Source organism: Diabrotica virgifera, chromosome 7 (assembly GCF_917563875.1).
Source record: "Diabrotica virgifera virgifera chromosome 7, PGI_DIABVI_V3a".
Taxonomy (NCBI): Eukaryota; Metazoa; Arthropoda; class Insecta; order Coleoptera; family Chrysomelidae; genus Diabrotica; species Diabrotica virgifera.
The window spans coordinates 232,465,992-232,486,072 of record NC_065449.1 but is presented as its reverse complement, the minus strand read 5'-3'; the positions used below and the strand labels follow the sequence as shown (position 1 = coordinate 232,486,072).

At 30.3% G+C, this 20,081-nt stretch overlaps 1 protein-coding gene across 1 annotated transcript; it reads right to left on the bottom strand.

Moving 5' to 3' along the window:
- Window positions 1-594: 594 nt before the first annotated feature.
- Window positions 595-1,182, bottom strand: LOC126888721 (uncharacterized). The gene has a single exon (XM_050657107.1). It carries the CDS (start codon window positions 1,180-1,182, stop codon window positions 595-597), a length of 588 nt encoding a protein of 195 aa, XP_050513064.1.
- Window positions 1,183-20,081: the final 18,899 nt, after the last annotated feature.

Below are 20,081 nucleotides of genomic sequence, written 5' to 3'. Positions count from 1 at the left end.
CACGCAGGGGCCCGCTCTAATGCGCTTTTTGCCTCTTTTGTTTCTAATTTGATGGGGACATTGTGAACTAAAGTCCTTTTACCCTATGACGGCCGGTATGTAATTAAGATATGATCAGTGGGCCTCAAACAGTGGGGCGTTAATATTTAATTCCTATCGCTTGAAAAGTAAAAATATTTAATTTCCTGTAGTTTATGTTCAGTAATAATATTGGATTTTACTGTATCAAGGCAAATAAAATGATTATAATATGTATATACAGGGCGTGCTAAAAGAAGTGGGACGGAATATTTCGATTACTCGAAATTATTTGCCGACATCAAATGTTCATGAAGATCTCTATAAATCTCTATTTTGCGTAGAGTGAAAATTATACGAATTGCTTTGCATGCAGTAAAGTTGGAAAATACTTGCCAAGTTGCTGGTATGGTACAAAAGGTTTAAACACGTGTAGTCCAGTAATTAATACCGAAGCTATTGAGAGTATGCAGTCCAGTAATTAGACCGAAGGTACTTTATCGTTTAACTAAAACACACCGCTTTGCAAGACCGAATTGAATTCCCGAAACACTTCTTTTTAGCCAACGATTTGTCCTATTCACTGTCTGATATTTCACTATCAGAGTCGTCACTATCTGAATTGTCTATCCGAATAATTAGAGGCCGGACCTTGTCTATAACTCGCTCGATTTGAAAAGACTTAACGATTATGTCTTCCGTATGTCTAATACAATTTTGCCATTGTACTGCTTTTATTTGCTCTAGCGATTCTTTCCATAAACTAAGAACGCTAGCGTCATCTGTTGTTTTGGACGCATGTTTATCATAAAAATTTTTGGCTATACCCCAAACTAACTCAATTGCATTATAGTGGAAATGGTAGGGCGGAAATCGAAGAACTTCATGGCCATATTTAAGAGCCATTTGGTCAGTAACAAATTTCTTTTGAACTCTGTGCTCTCCACACCTTTGAAGTAAATCAACTTTTAAAAATATGTCACTGTGATAAATTTTCTTTTCTGTCAACCACAACTGTATTTCTTCTTTTGTCCAGCTGCTTGAAGGAAATCTCTCTTCTACTCTGGAGTGGTAGGATGCATTATCCAACACTATTATGGATGGTCGCTCCAATTTTTTCAACAAATTTTCTTCAAACCATTCTTCAAAAATATTTGCATCCATATTTCCATGGTAATCACCTGTATTCTTTGTGGACGAAAAAATTAAACTAGCGTCCGGAATAAAACCCTCATCATTTCCAGCATGAAGTATAATGTAGCGTTTACCATTACTGGAACGATTAGAAGAATAACATTTCGTTACTACACCCTAAAAAGGACGAGGGTTGTACAACAGACGAAACAATCGAATAAAAATTATTTAACAGCCAATGCTATAATAACAGGCATAAACACTGCATTGATTGTGATTGCAAAAACCATTGGCATGTTTTAAATAAGATTTTTGCTTATTATGTATTAAACAACACCAATACAACCCACGACCATCCATTAATTTTTAACGATACACAGAAGTGTAATTTGATGACAAGTTTGAATTTGATCTACTTTGTCGATAACAGTGTCGTTAACAGAAAGATATTTTTAAATAGCATGAATCATTTTTCAATGATTGTGTGTCTTTAAGAAATACATACACACTAAACAAATTTTTAAAGTGTGAATAAAGAAGATAAATATGGTTTTCGAACGGGAAAACGCTTTTTTAAAAAACAATTTTATTTTTTAAATTACAAGTTCTTAGTACAAACAAATCTACAAACTTCGAAACTGAATAATAAAATGACAAACACCTCTATTTATAAGTTCCTAATGCGTCACCTTCCACCTCCTGGATCTATTGAGTTACAGGGTTGTAACACCTCCACCCTCAGAAAGAAGCATATCCTTGGAATGTGCTTCTTACACAACGAATAAGGGATGCTCTGCTTTTCTGCTCTCGGGGTCCTCTTCGTTTCTTCTTTCTTTTATTCTTAGACGAACTTTGTTGCAATATTTAAATAAACAATACAATATTAAAATAAAAATTATTATATAAATGAAAATTGTCCAAAAACTTGTTCGTCTATAATATATCGTCGTATTAATGTCTTCTAAATTCTCTTTTTGTGCCTTTAACTTTTCTTGAATTTCTCTAGTTTCTTTAAGGTTAATTGTGTTAAGGTTCATTGGTGAAAAATCGATAGTATTATTTTGGAAAATATTAATTGAAGGATTAATTTTAGGAAGATTTATTTTAACGAAATTTATTCTATTCTTTTTCTCTGTTCTGAAAATCTCGTTTTTAATTTTTATTTGGCACTCAGGCATTGACTCTAATAAATAGCTACCGTGAACTGGTATATTTTCTTTTGAGTTTGGACACTCAATAATGGCTAATTCTGCTTCAGGCACTGTGATGATCCATTTTCCATCTTGGACTCTGGTGGACTCTATCTTATTTATTCTTACTTCAAAAGGTTGACACGTAAAAAGATTAGATTTATAGTTTATTAATTGCACTGCACAAGGGGCTTTTTCACTGATTAAAAACTTATTATGTCTTTTGCATATATATTCATCTGAGTCTATATTTATGCACAAATTGTCCATGTATATATAACTGATATCGTTAAGTGCGAGGAATGGTTTATAAGGAAGGTGTATAAAATACTTGGATAAATTCATATGGGTAGGAACAGGGAATAATTGATAATAATCATATATTTCTGATTCCACTAATGGGATCTCTAGTATAAATGTTATTACTGAATTTACTGAGTAACTTTTGATATTTATTATCTTTTCATATTTAAGCACATTTTCTAAAACTGGCTCAAAAGGCATTAGTATTGACTTTGTTTGCATTTTTGCTTTATTTATTTCCTCTAAAAGTTCTATAGGATTTACAATTGAGTTATGCAAAGTATTTATTTTGGCAAAAGAAATTGCGGTTTCTATCTTTTCGAAAATATCATAAATAGTTTGGTATAATAAAGTTATCTGATTGATTATCATGAATGACTGCATATAGTTAAATACATTGTTGTCTAGTAGAGCTATTTTCTTCTCAATAGTTTCAATTTTGGATTTTAAAATTATTTGATTGTATGATATATTACTGATTACATTATTAAATGAATTTATACTTTTTTGTAGCAAAGACAATTGTTTCAATGAATTAATTTTTAATTTATTCTGATTTTCTTGTAACTGTTTAATCTCAAATTCTATTTTCTCTGCATCATCTTGGTCCATGTTTCCAGTGATACATTTTATAAGTGAACCTAGAGGATTCAGAATTCCTCTTTTTACTCTGTTCTCTCTTTGTGAATATAAAGGGGGATTAATTTGATAAATTTGATTTTCTATTCTGTTTTGCATCGAAAGCAAGGGTATAAAAGAATTTTCAAATTCTGGATGATAATCTGTCTGATTTTTAAAACTAGTATATAGTTGTTTTGCTTGACTTTTCAATAAGGAAAATTGGGAGATAACATTTGTTAAATTATAAATTTGTATAAAAGACCAGTGGGTCGAAATAATTTTAGATGTACCTAGCTTAAATGGTAAAAGTCCTGGGTACGAAGTTAAATCATGGAAGTTGACTGGATCGGTTCTGGCGAAGCTGAAGTTGTACGCTCCGAAGATTCCGATGATGTATCTGAAATTGTAGGCATTATTTTAGTTTCGTTTATATGTACTATTATCTTCTTTTTATTCTTTGGATTTTCAATTTCAATTTTTCCGTTTTCTAATATCTTAGTTAATATATAAGGTCCATTAAATTTTCTACTTAATTTTCCTTTACGAGTTCCTGTCTTTCTATAGACTTTGGATCCTAAAGGTGGATCTTTTGATTTTTTATTTTTATTTCTCTTCTCAGTTATTCTTTCTTTTTGTCTTTGACTTTGTTCCTGTACTGCTGTATAAAGGGCTTCTGTATTATTTTTGTGTGCATTTACATATTGGGTATAAGCTTGAGTGGGAATTAGTCTCATAGGATCGTTACTATCTGTATGTCCTGATATTAATTCAAAAGGCGTATGACCTGTTGATGAATGTATTGTACTATTATAGGCAATAAGGGCATAAGGCATAATAGAAATATTATCTGCATCTTTATCTTGTTCTTTTAATAATCTTAAATGTTCTGTTAACGTAGAATGGAATCTTTCCACTGGGGAATTAGATTCATGATGATACGGGGTAGTAAAATGAATTTTTATTTTATGGGTTTTTAATAATTCGTCTACAACATCATTTTTGAATTCTCCGCCACAGTCGGCGACTATTTGGTTTGGAATACCGAAAAATGAAAAGAAATGTACTAATTGTTGACACGCTGATATCGCTGTGCCAAAATATGGTAAGGCTTGGCCATATTTTGAAAATTTATCTATGATTGTCAAAAATCTATCATTTCCAGCTTTATATGTATCTATGTGTATTATTTCAAACGGCTTTGAAGGAGTATTAGTTAGAACTAGTGGTTCTTTATTTGGATTTCTATTATACTTTGTTCTCTGGCATATTTCACATTCATTAATATATTTTGCTATGTCTTTTCTCATTGATTTCCAATAATAATATAATTTTAAGGCTTTTAAAGTTTCGTCGATTCCTCTGTGATTAGTTTTTCCTTCGTGTTTATATTTAATTAATTGTATTCTTTCTTCCGGTAAAACATTATTAACTAATTTGGTACACTCTATAAGTTTTAATTTGGTAAAGTATTTTCTCCATACTTCCTGAAATATAGGTCGTAATTCTTGGGATAAAAAGTACACGTATAATGTATTTTTGCATACATTTTCTTTTAAAAATTGCGTTACTATCTCTGCGTCTGCCGATATGGTTGCATGAATGATATTATTATTTTCAAATTTCTCTACGTCTCGTTTTAAATATGCGGGATAAGGACTTCTTTTTATTATAAGTTGATATGGCTTATTGTTTATTATTTCATCTAACAAGGAGAAATTGTTTTGCGAAGATTCTGCACTATGGGCAGTTTCTGTACTTGAAGAATTATCATTGTCTTCGTTTTGATTCGTATTTTGTAATCTGTTTGCTGTTTCATCTATTTGTGGGTTTTGAATAGGCTCATTATTATTAAGCATTTGCAAGGTTTCATTTAAGAGACTTTCGTCAACAACAAAGTCAGGATTAATTTCAGCTAAAAATTCTTCTATATCAAGATCTATATCTCCTGCGTTGTTTACTACATCCGATTCTGTTTCAAGTGCGTTTAAATTTATTCGACTTAAAGGATCAGCAATATTATTTTTTCCGGGTTTATATTTAATAGTATAGTTAAATTCTTCTAATTTTAATCTCCATCTTAATAATTTGGAGTTGGGTTCTTTTAAATTAAATAACCAAATTAAAGGTCGGTGGTCACATAATATTTCGAATTTTCTACCATATAAATAAGGTCTAAATGTTTTACATGCCCATACAATGGCTAAAAGTTCTTTTTCAATTGTTGAATATTTTTGCTCAGTTTGATTTAGGGTTCGTGATGCATAAGCTACGGGTAGGTCTTTTGGAACTGTACCCTGCGAAAGAATTGCACCTAAGGCAACATTTGAAGCGTCCGTGGTTAAAATAAATGGTTTAGAAAAATCTGGGTATCTTAGAATTGGAGCATTAATTAAAACGTCTTTAAGATGCTTAAATGACTGAATAAATTCTGGAGAATGAATAACTTTGGCATTTTTCTTAAGACACATAGTTAAAGGTTTTGCTATTTTTGCAAAATTTTGAATAAAACGTCTATAATATCCTGCTAAACCTAGGAAAGACTTTATTTCTTTTTGAGTAGTGGGTATTGGAAAATTCTTGACTGCTTTTATTTTATCTGGGTTTGGTAGTACACCGTTTTTTGTTATAACATGTCCTAAATATGCGACTTCTGATCTTAAAAATTCTGATTTGTCTATTTGTATCTTTAAATTTGACTGCCTTAATCGTTCAAAAATTAACTTTAATCTTTTTATATGTTCTTGCAAAGATGAGGAAAAAACTATTATATCGTCTAAATATACATAACATATTTCATTTTGAAATCCTCTTAAAACATTGTTCATGACTTTTTGGAAAGTAGCTGGGGCATTTTTTAATCCAAATGGCATACGTAAAAATTCATAATGTCCTGTTTCTGTTGAGAATGCCGTTTTTGGTATATCTGCTGGTTCCATTTCTATTTGATGAAATCCATTTGCTAAGTCTAAAGTAGAAAAATATTGGGCTCTTCCTAGTCCATCTAGAATGTTATCTATAAGTGGCAAGGGAAATTTATTTTCTACTGTATTTTCATTTAGTTTTCTATAGTCTATTACTATTCTATATTTTTTCTGATTACTTGCGTCCATTTTCTTTTCTATCACCCATATCGGTGAATTGAAGGGAGAGTTGGAATCTTGTATAATTCCGTTTTTTAACATATCATTTATTTGTCTACTGACTTCTTTTTTATATACTTCTGGGTATCTATAATTTCTTGTATATACTGGCGTATCATTTATTAATTCTATTTTATGTTTTATTTCATTCGTAAAACTCAATGGCGTTCCTTCTATATAAAAAATATCTCTAAATTCATAACATAATTTATTTATTGCTTCATATTCTTCTTCATTGCAGTGGTTAAGTCTTAGTTTCTTTAAGTTTTCCTTTTGTATATAATCTAGTTCATTTTCATCAATATCCATTTCTTCTATATGATAAGAGTGTATAGTATTTAAATTTTCTTCTTGTATATATTCGACATCAAAAGGTTCTATAAATTTTATTTCCGTTGGAGTTTCTGCTAAATTATTTATCATAGTATAAGCGTAATGATTATTAATATTTATTAAACATGTGGGAATTTCTGCATCTCCGATTTTCATATAATTTAAAATTGCTGTACCAGATCTTCTATTAACTGGAATTTTTACTTTTTGAGACGTTCTGGGTGGAATAGTTATTTGACTGGGTTTGAAATATTTCTGTTTCTTTGGATCTTGGGATACAAAAAATATTGGAAGTTCGGTAATTGGAGTCTTTAGAATAAAATTCTGAAAATCTAATGTAGCATGGACTTGGGATAAAAAGTTACATCCTAGCAAGCCATCAAAATTGGGAGAAAAATCAAAAAGATAAAATTTGTGAAATTCAGGATTTTTAAAACAAGGGAATATTGGAATTGTCATAGTTTCATTGTGAAACGTAGTATTGTGTGCAGTTTGCACAGAAAATTGTTCGGGAACTATATATTTTGAAAAAAGTTCATTTGCTAAATCTGGTCTGAAAAAACTTTGTTCTGAACCTGTGTCAATTAAAAAAGTAGCATTTATTTCGGGAATAATTATTTTTGGTAGTTTATAATATTCTTTAACTGCATTAAAATTTATGTTACTGTACTTGTTGAGGCTATTTCTTGAAAATTTTCACTATTTCTTCTGCGCCTAATATGATTCTGATTATCGTTATTTCTATTCAATTCATCATTTCTTAAATTATTATAGTTTCTTGTATTTGCGTTTCTTACATCATGATTATATAAATTATTTTGTTGTGGAGGACGGCCATCACGGCGATCGTTTCTGAAATTACTTCTTAAACTAAAATTATCGGATGATGTATCCATTGGCTCAGGGTATATTCTGTTTCGGATATTTTGGGTTTGACTAGAAGGCTGATTTCGAAATACGTTAGAAAATGGTCTAGAAAATTGTCTATTAGGTGGATTAAAACCATTATTAGAAAAATTAGGGCGATTTTGAAAATTATTATTATTATATCTAGGCTGAAGATTTGAATTATAAAAAGGACGATTTTGGTAATTATTACTAGAAAAATTATTTTGCAAATTATTTCTGTTTGGAAAATTATTATTTAAATTTCTTGGAGTATTATTATTAGAACGGGTATTGTTAAAATTAGAAGGTCTAGAATTATTATTTCGATTTTTGTAATTAAGGAAATTTTCTTCTTCTTTGGCGAATGCCATAGCTTGTTCAATTGAATCTGGGTTCTTAAGTCTTACGACTAATTGCATATGATAATTTAATCCATTTATGAAAGTTTTGAGACAAAGGTCTTCATATTGTTCGATTTTTAAAAGTTTCACTTCTAATGTATCATCTGAAAGATTTATTTTAGAACATAGGAGGCTACGTGCGTCTTGAATTCGCAAACCGAAATTTTGGGGAGATTCATTTCTTTCTGGTTTCATTGAAATAATGTCCTGGACTAAACAATCAATCGATCTTTGGTCCGAAAAAGTAACTATTAGACTATCTTTAACTTTTGCCCAAGTGTCTAGTTCAGTTCTTGAGGCAATTATATCGGCTGCTCTACCTATTAGTTTACTTAAAATAGTGTCAAAAATACAAATGTTAATGGGATTATTGGCATCTTCTCTACTGTGATTATTTATAAAATTTTCGCATGATTTTATAAATCTATTTAATTGTTTCGCGTTGCCATCAAAAGTAGGAATGTTATCAGCTTGATATTTTACTAGTTGAAAATTTGTTTGAGCCATTTTTAGTTTTTAATAAAATAATAAAAATACAATAAATATTTCAATTAGAAAAATCTTCAGTAAATATATATTCAAATAAAAACAATATATTAGTTAAATCGTTAAAAAAATCTTTAGTCAATGTTCAATAAATCTTTTTCAAAAATATCTTTTAAAAATTGTAAAAATGTCTGTGAAAATGTCTTTAAAAAATGTCGTCCACAGCGAATCAAAAATATAATAAAAATATATATGGAAAAATTAGGAAAAATAGAAGGAAGCACTTACATAAAAATTTTCATTGCACTGCTGGCTGAATCTCTGGTACCAATAGGATGAAGACAATTCTTGTTCTTGGTCCCTGGCGTGGTATTTTCAATAGGATCTGGACTATGTTCGTTCCTGGTCCCTGAAGTTCCAATAGGAGTCGGACAATTCTTGTTCCGGGTCCCTGGGGTTGAGTTTCGAAGACGTTGCTGCACCAAAAACTGGATTCTTCCGATTAATCGTAGAAACGAAAAATTACACTACTTTAGCAAAGGTTAACTTGAAGCACTATGTAATTTTCGGAAAATCCTACTGACTGCGCCAAATATGGTTTTCGAACGGGAAAACGCTTTTTTAAAAAACAATTTTATTTTTTAAATTACAAGTTCTTAGTACAAACAAATCTACAAACTTCGAAACTGAATAATAAAATGACAAACACCTCTATTTATAAGTTCCTAATGCGTCACCTTCCACCTCCTGGATCTATTGAGTTACAGGGTTGTAACAAGATTGCATTTATTATGACACATGGTATATACCTACTCCTTATTTTTCAAATAATATGTTCTTGTAAAGGCATAACTTTGATTACTGGGTAAACCTACTACCTCAGAAGAAATTAAAAAAAAATAACATGTAGTAAATTCACTGTTTAAATAAATATTCCGTACTCGTACTATTGCAAAAAAATATTAAAACCAATAAACGATAACTTGTTGAGGAGTGCTGATTGAAACAGACCAGTAAAATGTTATTCATAAAGGTAGTGTAAAATATATCGCCGCTTATCTGCTCCGCTAGTAACAAACTTATCAGCATTTAATGGCAAAGCGGTCTTGTTAGCTGAAAAAAACTTTACACAAGTACTCACTAGTAAATGTAACTGCTTAATAAATTTTAAGTTTTGTGTAGGTACTTATAAATAATGCCCATTCATCAAATAATTTAAAAACAAAATTATCAAAAAACGCTTTTGTAAGATTCCTTACTGGTTTTACCTGCTTACCGAAGCCCTTGTTTCAACACTTGTTTAAAGACTAACCGCCGTCGGTGCCTGCCTACACGTGCTAACTTGAACACTTGCATTTTTTTATATTAGCACGATCGATGAATAAGTTGTAGGTAAACTACAAAGTTGCAGAAATTCGGAAACTGATTAATGCAAGTTTTATACGGTGGGTCATAAAAATAATCCCAATACAGTAGGCTCGATACTCGTGTTTATAGCACCCTCAATCTTCAGCCTATACTTTTAGGTAATTCTTAATAACTGAAATTAAATTCCAAATATAGACAATATGTAGTGGTAAGGAAAATAAGGATAAATATAGACACTAATTTCTTTTTAGGAAAATCTCGTCGTTTGATAAAATATATCAACCCCACGGTTATCCAAGGTTTTTTCGTATTTTTTTATTTAACCGTTTTATCTCCCTAGAGGTTTGTAAGTAATTATTTAACTTATTTTTATAAATATATCATAATATGTAATTTGAGAATCTATTTTGTCGATATTAATTTCTTTCCTGTTCCTTTCTTTTCTGTTCCAATGATTATTTTTTAAAAGCTGTTTTAGTTTTCCGATATTAAGGTTCTTAATAATTATGACTGAATCTACTGATACGTAGAAAATTTGTTATTTTCATTATTTATAAAAAGGGCTAGTTTAAATCGATCAGTCATGTCAGTATAAAAAAACGATAGAATTAATATTAACTTACTGTTTTATTAGTCCATTGTTTTTTAAAAAAGTTTCTAACAACAAAAGTAAGTAAGTTACGATCACAATAATGTTGGTATCTTTTTTTGGTTGGTAAAACAAATTGTGAAATCACCCTCTAGGGAGCGTTCAAGTATTACGTAACGCAGTTTGGGGAAGGAGGGGTTTTGTAAAACGTTACGGCGCGTTACATGGGGGGAGGGGGGTTCGAACAGCGCGTTACGTAACATTATTTTTTAACTTAAATAAAAAAAACTACACAATTTCTTTTATGTTTTACATAGACTCCTGAATTGTTTGTCAACTGATTTTTCAGTAGACCTACTGATTTGAACACCGATCTACTGAAAACTGTATAAAACCTACTGATTTGAACTCCATTCTACTTATCTACTGAAAACTGTATAAGATCAACCGAAAACTCTAAAAAAAATTCATTGCTCAAATGTAAACCATTTCTCATTTATATTATACAACCCAAAGCCGACAGCGCATAATCTTCTTTTGGTTTCATTTCACCTAAATTATATTTGATGGTTTAGAGACATAGGATTTTCAGGGTCAAGTCAAAATGATGTCAAGTGCCAAAAGGGATTCTTTCGTTGAGAATTGTTTTGTTTTCAAAAGACCATATGTTTCCACTATCCGGAACTGTTCTCTCGGAGTTATTTATGGGTTTATCTGATGAATAGATAGGTAGGTACTTTATATTTTGGTAAAAATGAAATGGGTAATTTAAGTCCATAAGTCCAAAATTATTTAAAAATGTCTTTAAATAAAAAGCATTAAATACAAAATCCACTATATTGATACTAAGTTTAGAAAAGTGATAGATATTTTAAAAAATAATACCCTTATTTAAAGTGTAATTCCTGAATTATTAATTTCAAAGTTTTATGTGATTAACATCTTGACGAAAATTATACATAATTTCAAAATTTCACCTTGCATTATTCATAATAGACCCTACATAATACACATTTTTGAGATGAGGTTGTTAAGCAGCTTCTAAAAACAAAAATATACAGGGTGTTTAATTAAAATTAGTTTAAACAAGTTATCCTCGAAAAATGCATAGTTAATCCGTCTTTTGACTTTGAAACTACAATATTTAGCATTTGACGAAGAAGAGCTTACATATAATAAAGTATAACTCGATTACTATTGGTCTTAAAGAAAATTAAATAGACCGTTTTGTTTATTTTTTCAAAAGGTACATTTTTGTTGAGTAAAGTTGTTTTAATAAAACGAAAACTTTTTGAGTTATTAGCAGAAAACTGATTAAAAACATTGATTTTTTTGATATAAAACTAACACTTTCGATAGCGAATAAATCGAAAACTATTAATTTTATCAAAAAAATGTATAGAACTTTTTTGCTTAGAATGAATGGTTTTACCAACTTTTGTGGTCAAAATATAATAAAAAATTTCCACCCCCGAGATGGGGTGGGAACCACTCCCATGGTGAAAGCGTCTTTCGGCATTATATAGATTTTGATCCTTGGACTATCCACTACTTATCCTCAAATTTTCAAGCAAATCGATCCATTATGTAAAAATTGCGAGGTTTAGTCCTATTTTAAGCTTCATTACTTAGACTATAATAGAGAAAATAATTAATAAAACTGAAGATGAAATTATGATTTAAATTCCTTCCTTTTTTGATCGACGTAAGTATACGCATTAATACAAATTTTTGTAAAATTTAGAAATGCATTATTTGGAGCACAGACCTTTCTAACAGTAGATATGGCAACCGTGGTGTGATTCCTCTAGTAGTGGATAAATGCATTGTGAGCGAGTGGTTCAACAGGGGTTGATTGGGGTTGAGAAACTGTAATTTCGGTATAAAATGTGAAATCTACCGAGTGAATAATTTATCATGCAAATATAACAATTTAATTGTCCCTGAAATTAAAATTTACCATTCCGTTTATAAATGAATAAAATAATTCTAGTAAAATATTTAGCAAATGGTACACAATATCGTATATTGTCGTATGGATAAGTATTATTAAATCAAAACAAATACAAATTTTACAACGGGTGTTTAAGGGCGTAGGCGCAAAATTTCGCTCCAATATGTTTTAAATGCATTCACTTTTTCGAATTATGAGAACACTATTATAAGTATTTTTGAAAAATTTAAACACAGAATGAAAGATTACATTATTACCGAGGGCGGAAAGTCCCTTAGAATAACCAAAAATTTCTTTTGAATGAGATATTTGAAACTAAAAATCACACTAAATTTTCTCTTTTTTTTTCACCCCTGTAACTTATCAAACTAAAGATCATAGAAGTTTTTAGGGACTTTCGGCCCTCGGTAATAATGTAATCTTTTATTCTACGTTTAATTTTTTTTAAAATACTCATTAGTTTTCTGAGAATTCGAAAAGAATGAATGAATTTAAAACACATTGGCGCGAAATTTTGCGTCGATGTCCTTAATGTGGTCCTCAAAACAACTTCATATTAAACTAATATAATTATTTTCTTAAATCAGTTCCTAATAAGAAAGATTTTCGTTTAATGTTTAAAAATAATGTTAAAAAAATAGTATCAGAGAATCAGAGTTCGTATTTACAGGCAACAAAATTTGAGGAAAAAGGCACCTACGACCTAAAGACAAATAATAATTGTGAATCAATAATTAAATATTGTAGCCACTTAAATGTTTATCATTAATATCTACAACTAAGCGATTTTCACTAGTAATACCACTAGAGGTCAAATTATTTCCGGAAATTTTTTTGAGATCATGAATATTTTGAAAATTTCCCGAGTCGCAGACGAGGGAAATTTTCTAAAAATATTCATGATCAAAAAAAAATTTCCGGATATTAATTTGATTTCGCGTGGTATTCGGTAAGAAAATTCCACACCAAATTTGCATTTGAAAATCCAAAGCTGCATGAACAGATTAATAGCGCGCCATAGCTTTGTCAGCAATTATTTAGGCTTTCAAATTCGTAATTTCTACTCATTGTAGTTGCATGGGAATACCATTTCAAGATAGAAAATAGTATATTCTTCAATTTTACATAAGTTTTGAGTAACTACAAGTGATAGAAAATGAATCAAAACTAAATTATGTAAACAAATAAAAACCAGTCTGTCAAAAATGTTCTGTTATTGTAAACGTCAAAAAATTTCCACTATAATTCGCTGTTGGGTACCCCACGAGCAAAAAATTTCCGATAAAATACCTCCGTTGCCATGGTGATCTGTCAAAATAACGTATTTTGATTGGTTCAAAATTACAGGTGTGGAATTTTCAAATTAATTTGTACATACATACATTGAAGATAAACTTTCTACATCGGCAGAACAGGAACATATTTCAGGACGGTTAATGAATCTGGCTTATTTTGTAATTCCTTTCAAAATGTACTATTTCAATTTCAAGAAAATATCCCATTCAAAACTTTAACAACATTAGATACACAATTTCATTTTTTTTTTTAATTTATTGACCATTATTTCCAGGTGCCGCTAACAAATACAACATCTTAACAATATTCAAAACAACCAATATAGTGAGATCTATTAATTATTTACAAAACCAAACCTAACAACTTATAGAGGAGATTATGTAATTGAGATGGATGGATTCGACCGTTGTCGAATGATGATTGGATGAAAAAGCATGATTGTGATCTAGAATGTAATGTGCGTACGTAGAATCTGTTTTCTATTGTTGAAAGCCCTTTTGTGTTCTGCTATACGTTTATCAAAAAATCTGTAATTTCTTTTTTTTTGCTCTTATTATTCTTAATGTATTTGTTAATATAAGTTGTTTTTTTTTTGTTCTGAGAATTGGTGTTATTCCTTTCTTTTTTATGTATTTGGCTATTTTTTTGATATTTTGCCTGTATATGTAATAGAGCGGAAGTTACTGGAGTTTTCTGTGGTGGTGAGAAGACTAACTTCAGAGCTTTCTTTTGTGTATATTTATTTTGTATTTATTTATTATAACTTAAATAAAAATCGAACGTCATGGGTTTTGGTCGAAACGAGATGTCTTCAGGAATAAGTAACTATGGGTAACTAGGTAATTCTTGATTCTTGTCTTGACAACAACTTCTTGTCTTGTCTTGACAAAAAATCAAGAAATTTAAATAAATCTTGTCTTGACGTTTTCTTGACATTTTATATCTTGTCTTGACTCAAGAAATTTCATGATCTTGAAATTTCTTGATTACTTGGTCCGGTGATTCCCCGGCGACCTTTTTATTGCGTTGCGTGCTAACACGGCTAACACGTGCTAAAGAATGGGTTCCGATCAGTAAATTTTGTAAGTATTAACACTGTCTTCAATACCCGAAGGCTCGAAGGGGAAAATATTGCACACTCCCATTGGTGGTAATTGGAGTAAACTTACTTTTAGACAAACTGGAAATATTGGGCTCATTAACTTGATAATTAAATTGATAGAGACACTACTGACGAGTAATTAATTTACTTCATTCAAGCTGCGAGAGATAAAATACTGAAACACTATAACAAAACTAATTGGATATACTATACAGGGTGTCCAGAAACTCTACCGACAAACGAAGACAGGAGATTCCTCATATAATTTTAAGACATTTTAACCCAATTCATCTAGTCCAAAAATGCTTCCTAAGGGAGCTAGAGCTCTTTGAAGATGACGTCTTGTAATTAGTTTTTCTTAAATACCTCCAGAACCCTTCTATTTAGAAAAACAAAAATTGGTACACTTATTTACCTTCCAGAGATAAATCGATTTCATCTATTGTGAATCTCTTGTACCGGTCATAGGCGTCCGTTTTGGGTAGGGCAACGGTTATTTTATCGCATAACTTTTTTGTCTTTAACTTTAAGGCATTTTTGATACTGGATTATTATATTGTCAGATATTCTAGTACTAAAAGGTACTCTTGATTTAAGTCGGTAGGACACACCGTTTTCTAGAAAAATCGATTTGAAAATTTTTCGATTTTTGAATTTAAAAAAAATTTAAAAAAATTCTCAAAAAAAGGTGTATTTTACCAACTTATACCAAGATTAACTTTTAGTACTAAAATACCTCACAATTTAATAATTTAAAGCCAAAAATTCTTAAAAATTAAAGACAAAAAAGTTATGCGATAAAATAACCATTCACCTACCCAAAACGGACGCATATGACCGGTACTAAAAATTCGCAATTAATGAAATCGATTCGTCTCTGGAATATAAATAAACGTACCAGTTTTTGTTTTTCTAAATGGTTTTTTTTTTAATTTTTTTTGAAAATTCAAAAAACGAAAAATTTTAAATTCGATTTTTCTAGAAAACGGTGTGTTCTACCGAATTAAAGCAAAAGTACCTTTAAGTACTAGCATACCCCATAATTTAATAATCCAGTGTCAAAAATGCTTAAAAGTTAAAGACATAAAAGTTATGCGATAAAATAACCCCTACCCAAAACGGACGCCTATGACCGGTACTAGCAATTTACCATAAATGTAATCGATTTATCTCTAGAAGATAAAGATGCATACCAATTTTTATTTTTCTAAATAAACGCGTTCTGGAGTTATTTAAGAAAAACTAATTACAAGACGCCTTCTTCAAAGAGCTCTAGCTTCCTTTGGAAGCATTTTCGGACTAGAAGAATTGGGTTAAAATGTCTTAAATTTATCTGAGGAATCTCCCGTCTTCGTTTGTAGGTAGAGTTTCTGGACACCCTGTATAGTTCTTATTTGGGATCCTCGGCATAAAGTAGAGACATTTTCCTCTTCATCTTGGAGAAAGCTTCTACAATCAGAGGCAGTACAAAAATTTGAAGAAATATTTAAAGCTTACTATTTCAATAAATCCCAAAATGATCTACAGAATCCAATACCAGAGCCATCACTTAGTCTGAAAAAAAAGATAACGAATTTGATTTAGATATTAGTTACCTATTTAAGAACGCTGACAATGATAACTTACAATCTTGGAAGTATGAAATTTAAAAATACATAAATGAGCCTAGGTCAGAATATACTGGTCTGAGAAACTGAGAATATATTTGATTGGTGGAGAAGACACGAAAATATCTACCCGTCATTATCGAAAATGGCCAAGGATTTTCTCGGAACGCCAGCAACATCTGTACCTGGGGAAATACTATTTTCCAGAGCAGCTTTTACAATAACAGAGCCAAGAAATCTACTAGGCGTTGACTCCATGAGAAGTGTTATCTGCCTTAATTCATGGCTTATCAATTCCGATTTAAAAATGTGCTCAATTTGTTATTTAAAATAAAATCTAGTTTTCAATTTTATTTTCAACAGGATTAGGTAAGTATCATTATTTATTATTTTTAATTTACATTTTTGTAAATCGATTTAGCAAAAAAGTGTTCAATAAATTAAAATATGTTATGTTAAAATAATGTTATCTTTTTCACAAATGAATACCTTTTAGAGTTTTCATTATTAGTCAAGATATTTCAAGATTTCTTGTTTTCTTGACAAGAAATCTTGGTATTGATATAAAATTTCTTGTCTTTTACTTCTTGTCTTGATCTTATCTTGAAATCAAGACAAGATCAAGACAAGATCTTGAAATTTTCAAGAAGTTGGCGACCCCTATTAAATAAGCTAGGCCTAACTTTAGATAATCCAACCAACCAGTGGCGTAACAAACTCCGTCGTTGCCCCCCTGCAGAATTGGAAATGGGGCCCCCTTTAAAAAATTACGCAATGCGATATGTGTAACAAATACCTATATGTGTTACAGCCCAGTAAATCAACGAAAAATATGGCGATACCGTGTAATTTTCAGTGTCACCACCGAAGTGGCCAACTCAAGACTTTTTGAGTTATTTATGAGTAAAAATTTTATTGTTTAACAAAAAAACCAAGTTTTTAGGCGATTTTTTGCAAATAGTTCAAAGAGTAAGTATTCGATCGAAAATAATATTGTTAGCAAAAATGTATCTAGCTTATAAAAAAATTCCAAATTCCAAATCGAATATTTCAACGTGATATAACCAAAAAATGAAATACTGTTCGGGAAAACTCATTAGAACTTTTTTAAAGTGTTTAAAAGAAGCTTTATTTTTTACAAATGTTTCTAGCATCAAAACTAAGCCAGTTACGCTCAAAATACAGTTAATCCCATTTTTTGGTAAAATATTGTGAAAATCTCCCCCTATTTAGCACCCCAAATGAAACTAATCATTATCGCCTTTACAAATTACCTAACTTTTTTATACGACCTGTAAGTTTCACCGGTTCAAAGTGCTTATTTTTAAAAGGGTTCTAGTTTAAGGGCTTGAACGAGTCACTAATCACGAATATATGCAAATTTTAAACAGCCATGTCTTAACCAATTTTTGTCTTACACAAAAACAAAATAAAGCCAAAATATTTATAAAAGCCAGATCTACCTACATTTCTTTACTCTTTGAGATTTTTCGTATCACTAATAATTTTTAAAATTTTAATAAAAAAAGCATTTTTCCAAAATAAAAAAAACTTTAAAATTTTTTCAAAAATTAGAACTTCGAACTGGTCAAATTTACAGATCATGTAAACAATAATAGGTATGGATCCCGCGTATGAAAAAAAAGTTGATTAATAGCAAGCTGAAAATTTGTTAATAGCTTAAGGGTGTCTAGTCGGATAAACTTTGATATATGGGAATAATGCAACAGGGGCAGTTTTAATTGTGGAACAGGTTAAAAATTTGGAACGGTCAGACCACGAAAACGGCACATTTATTTTGTCCGACCGAACAGACTTAAACTCTTCGAACAGAGATTAAAATCTCATGCAAAAATCAGACTGCTATTTATTATCTGTCATAATTCCTGTCATTTGACATATTCTACATGTTTCACTCATTAAAACGCCCATTTCTTGATAAATAGCAGTCTGATTTTTGCATGAGAGTTTAATCTCTGTTCGGAGAGTTTAAGTCTGTTTTGTCGGACAAAATACATGTGCCGTTTTCGTGGTCTGACCGTTCCAAATTTTTAATCTGTTCCACAATTAAAACTTCCCCTGTTCCAGTGTTCCCATATATCAAAGTTTGTCCTACTATACACCCTTAAGCTATTAACAAATTTTCAGCTTGCTTTAATCAACTTTTTTTTCATACGCGGGATCCAGACCTATAAATATTTAAAGTAAATGGTAAAGCGCAAATGATAAATTTTATTTTGGGTGCGAAATAGGGGCAGAATTTCACGATTTTTTTTACCAAAAAAGGGCCAACTTTATTTTGTGCGTAACTCATATAGTTTTGGTGCTAGAAACTTTTATAAAAAATAAAAATAAAGCTTTTTTTGAAATATTTAAAAAAAGTTTTAAGAGTTTTTCCCAAAAATTGCTTCATTTTTTTATTATTTCAGGTTGAAATATTTGATTTGGAATTGGACAAATAAGAATAATTTTTCATGAGCTTCAACTGTGCTTTTACTGTGTCGATAGACTTCATGAATAAGTACACCATTTTCTGAATCTTATAAGCTAAATTTTTGCTACAAATACTTTTTCTAATATTTAATTCCATAGATAAATAAATACTTATTTTTGAATTATTTGCGAAAAACCCGTCTGAAAACGTTGTTTTTTTTTAACATTTTCACTCGCAAATGACTTGAAAAGTATTATTAGCATAGATAAAGAAACTCTATAGAAGAACAAAAGTTGCTTAACATTAGTCAATTTATACATTTCCGGACTTATTTTAAACGTATGTTTTCGCCCCAAGGAGGGGTGTCACCCATCGAAGTAAAAGCAATCAACGGCATAAATCCAACTTTGAAGTGGAGTGTAACTAGAACCTAAATCCAAATTGTCAAGCAAATACGTCCGTCGTGACGCTGATAATTTTGTATATGACGCTGTGTAAAATAAAATAGAACAAAAATTACTAAATGATTACATTAGTATTATTTTATGAGTTGAATAACTTTCTTCGTGCACTATCTACTATCAGCTAATATATCTACAATTTTATTAATGCGGATGGACAACTTCATTTTCAATACTGCACTGCTTAAAAAACGTATGTATGCAAATAATACCGGGTGTCCACTTATATTTTCCCCCATTTTATCTGCCTATAACTTCTAAACGGCTCAAGATAGAAATATGCGGTTTTCGCTGAAATGTTTTATTTTAGTAAAAGTTTTGTCTGAATGGATTGAACTTTTTATATCGCTTTCAAATTCGAAAACAAAAATGGCGGATTTTTGAAAAAAAACTTTGTTGACTTTTTTTAATGGAACACCCAGTATATTTTCTGTAAATTGAAAGAAAGGTCATTCGCCTATCCAGTGATATAAAGTTTTTCAAAATCGGTTGTCAACTCATTGAGTAATTAATTTTTAAAATGAGAGGTGCAACGTGGATATCACATACCTAAATAACATGACTAAGCAAATTGATATTATGTTATGCGATTTCCACATTGCATCTCTCATTTTAAAAATTAATTGCTCAGTCATTTGACAAACCGATTTTAAAAATTTTTATATCGCTGGATAGGTAAATATACGTTTTCTCAAGTTTTTAGGTAAATAACCATTTTTTATAACGCTTTTAAATTAAAAAATGGCGGATTTTTGA

Coding starts and splice junctions, on each gene's coding strand:
- LOC126888721 (XM_050657107.1), bottom strand. CDS start 1,182: ATGGATGCAAATATTTTTGAAGAATGGTTTGAAGAAAATTTGTTGAAA.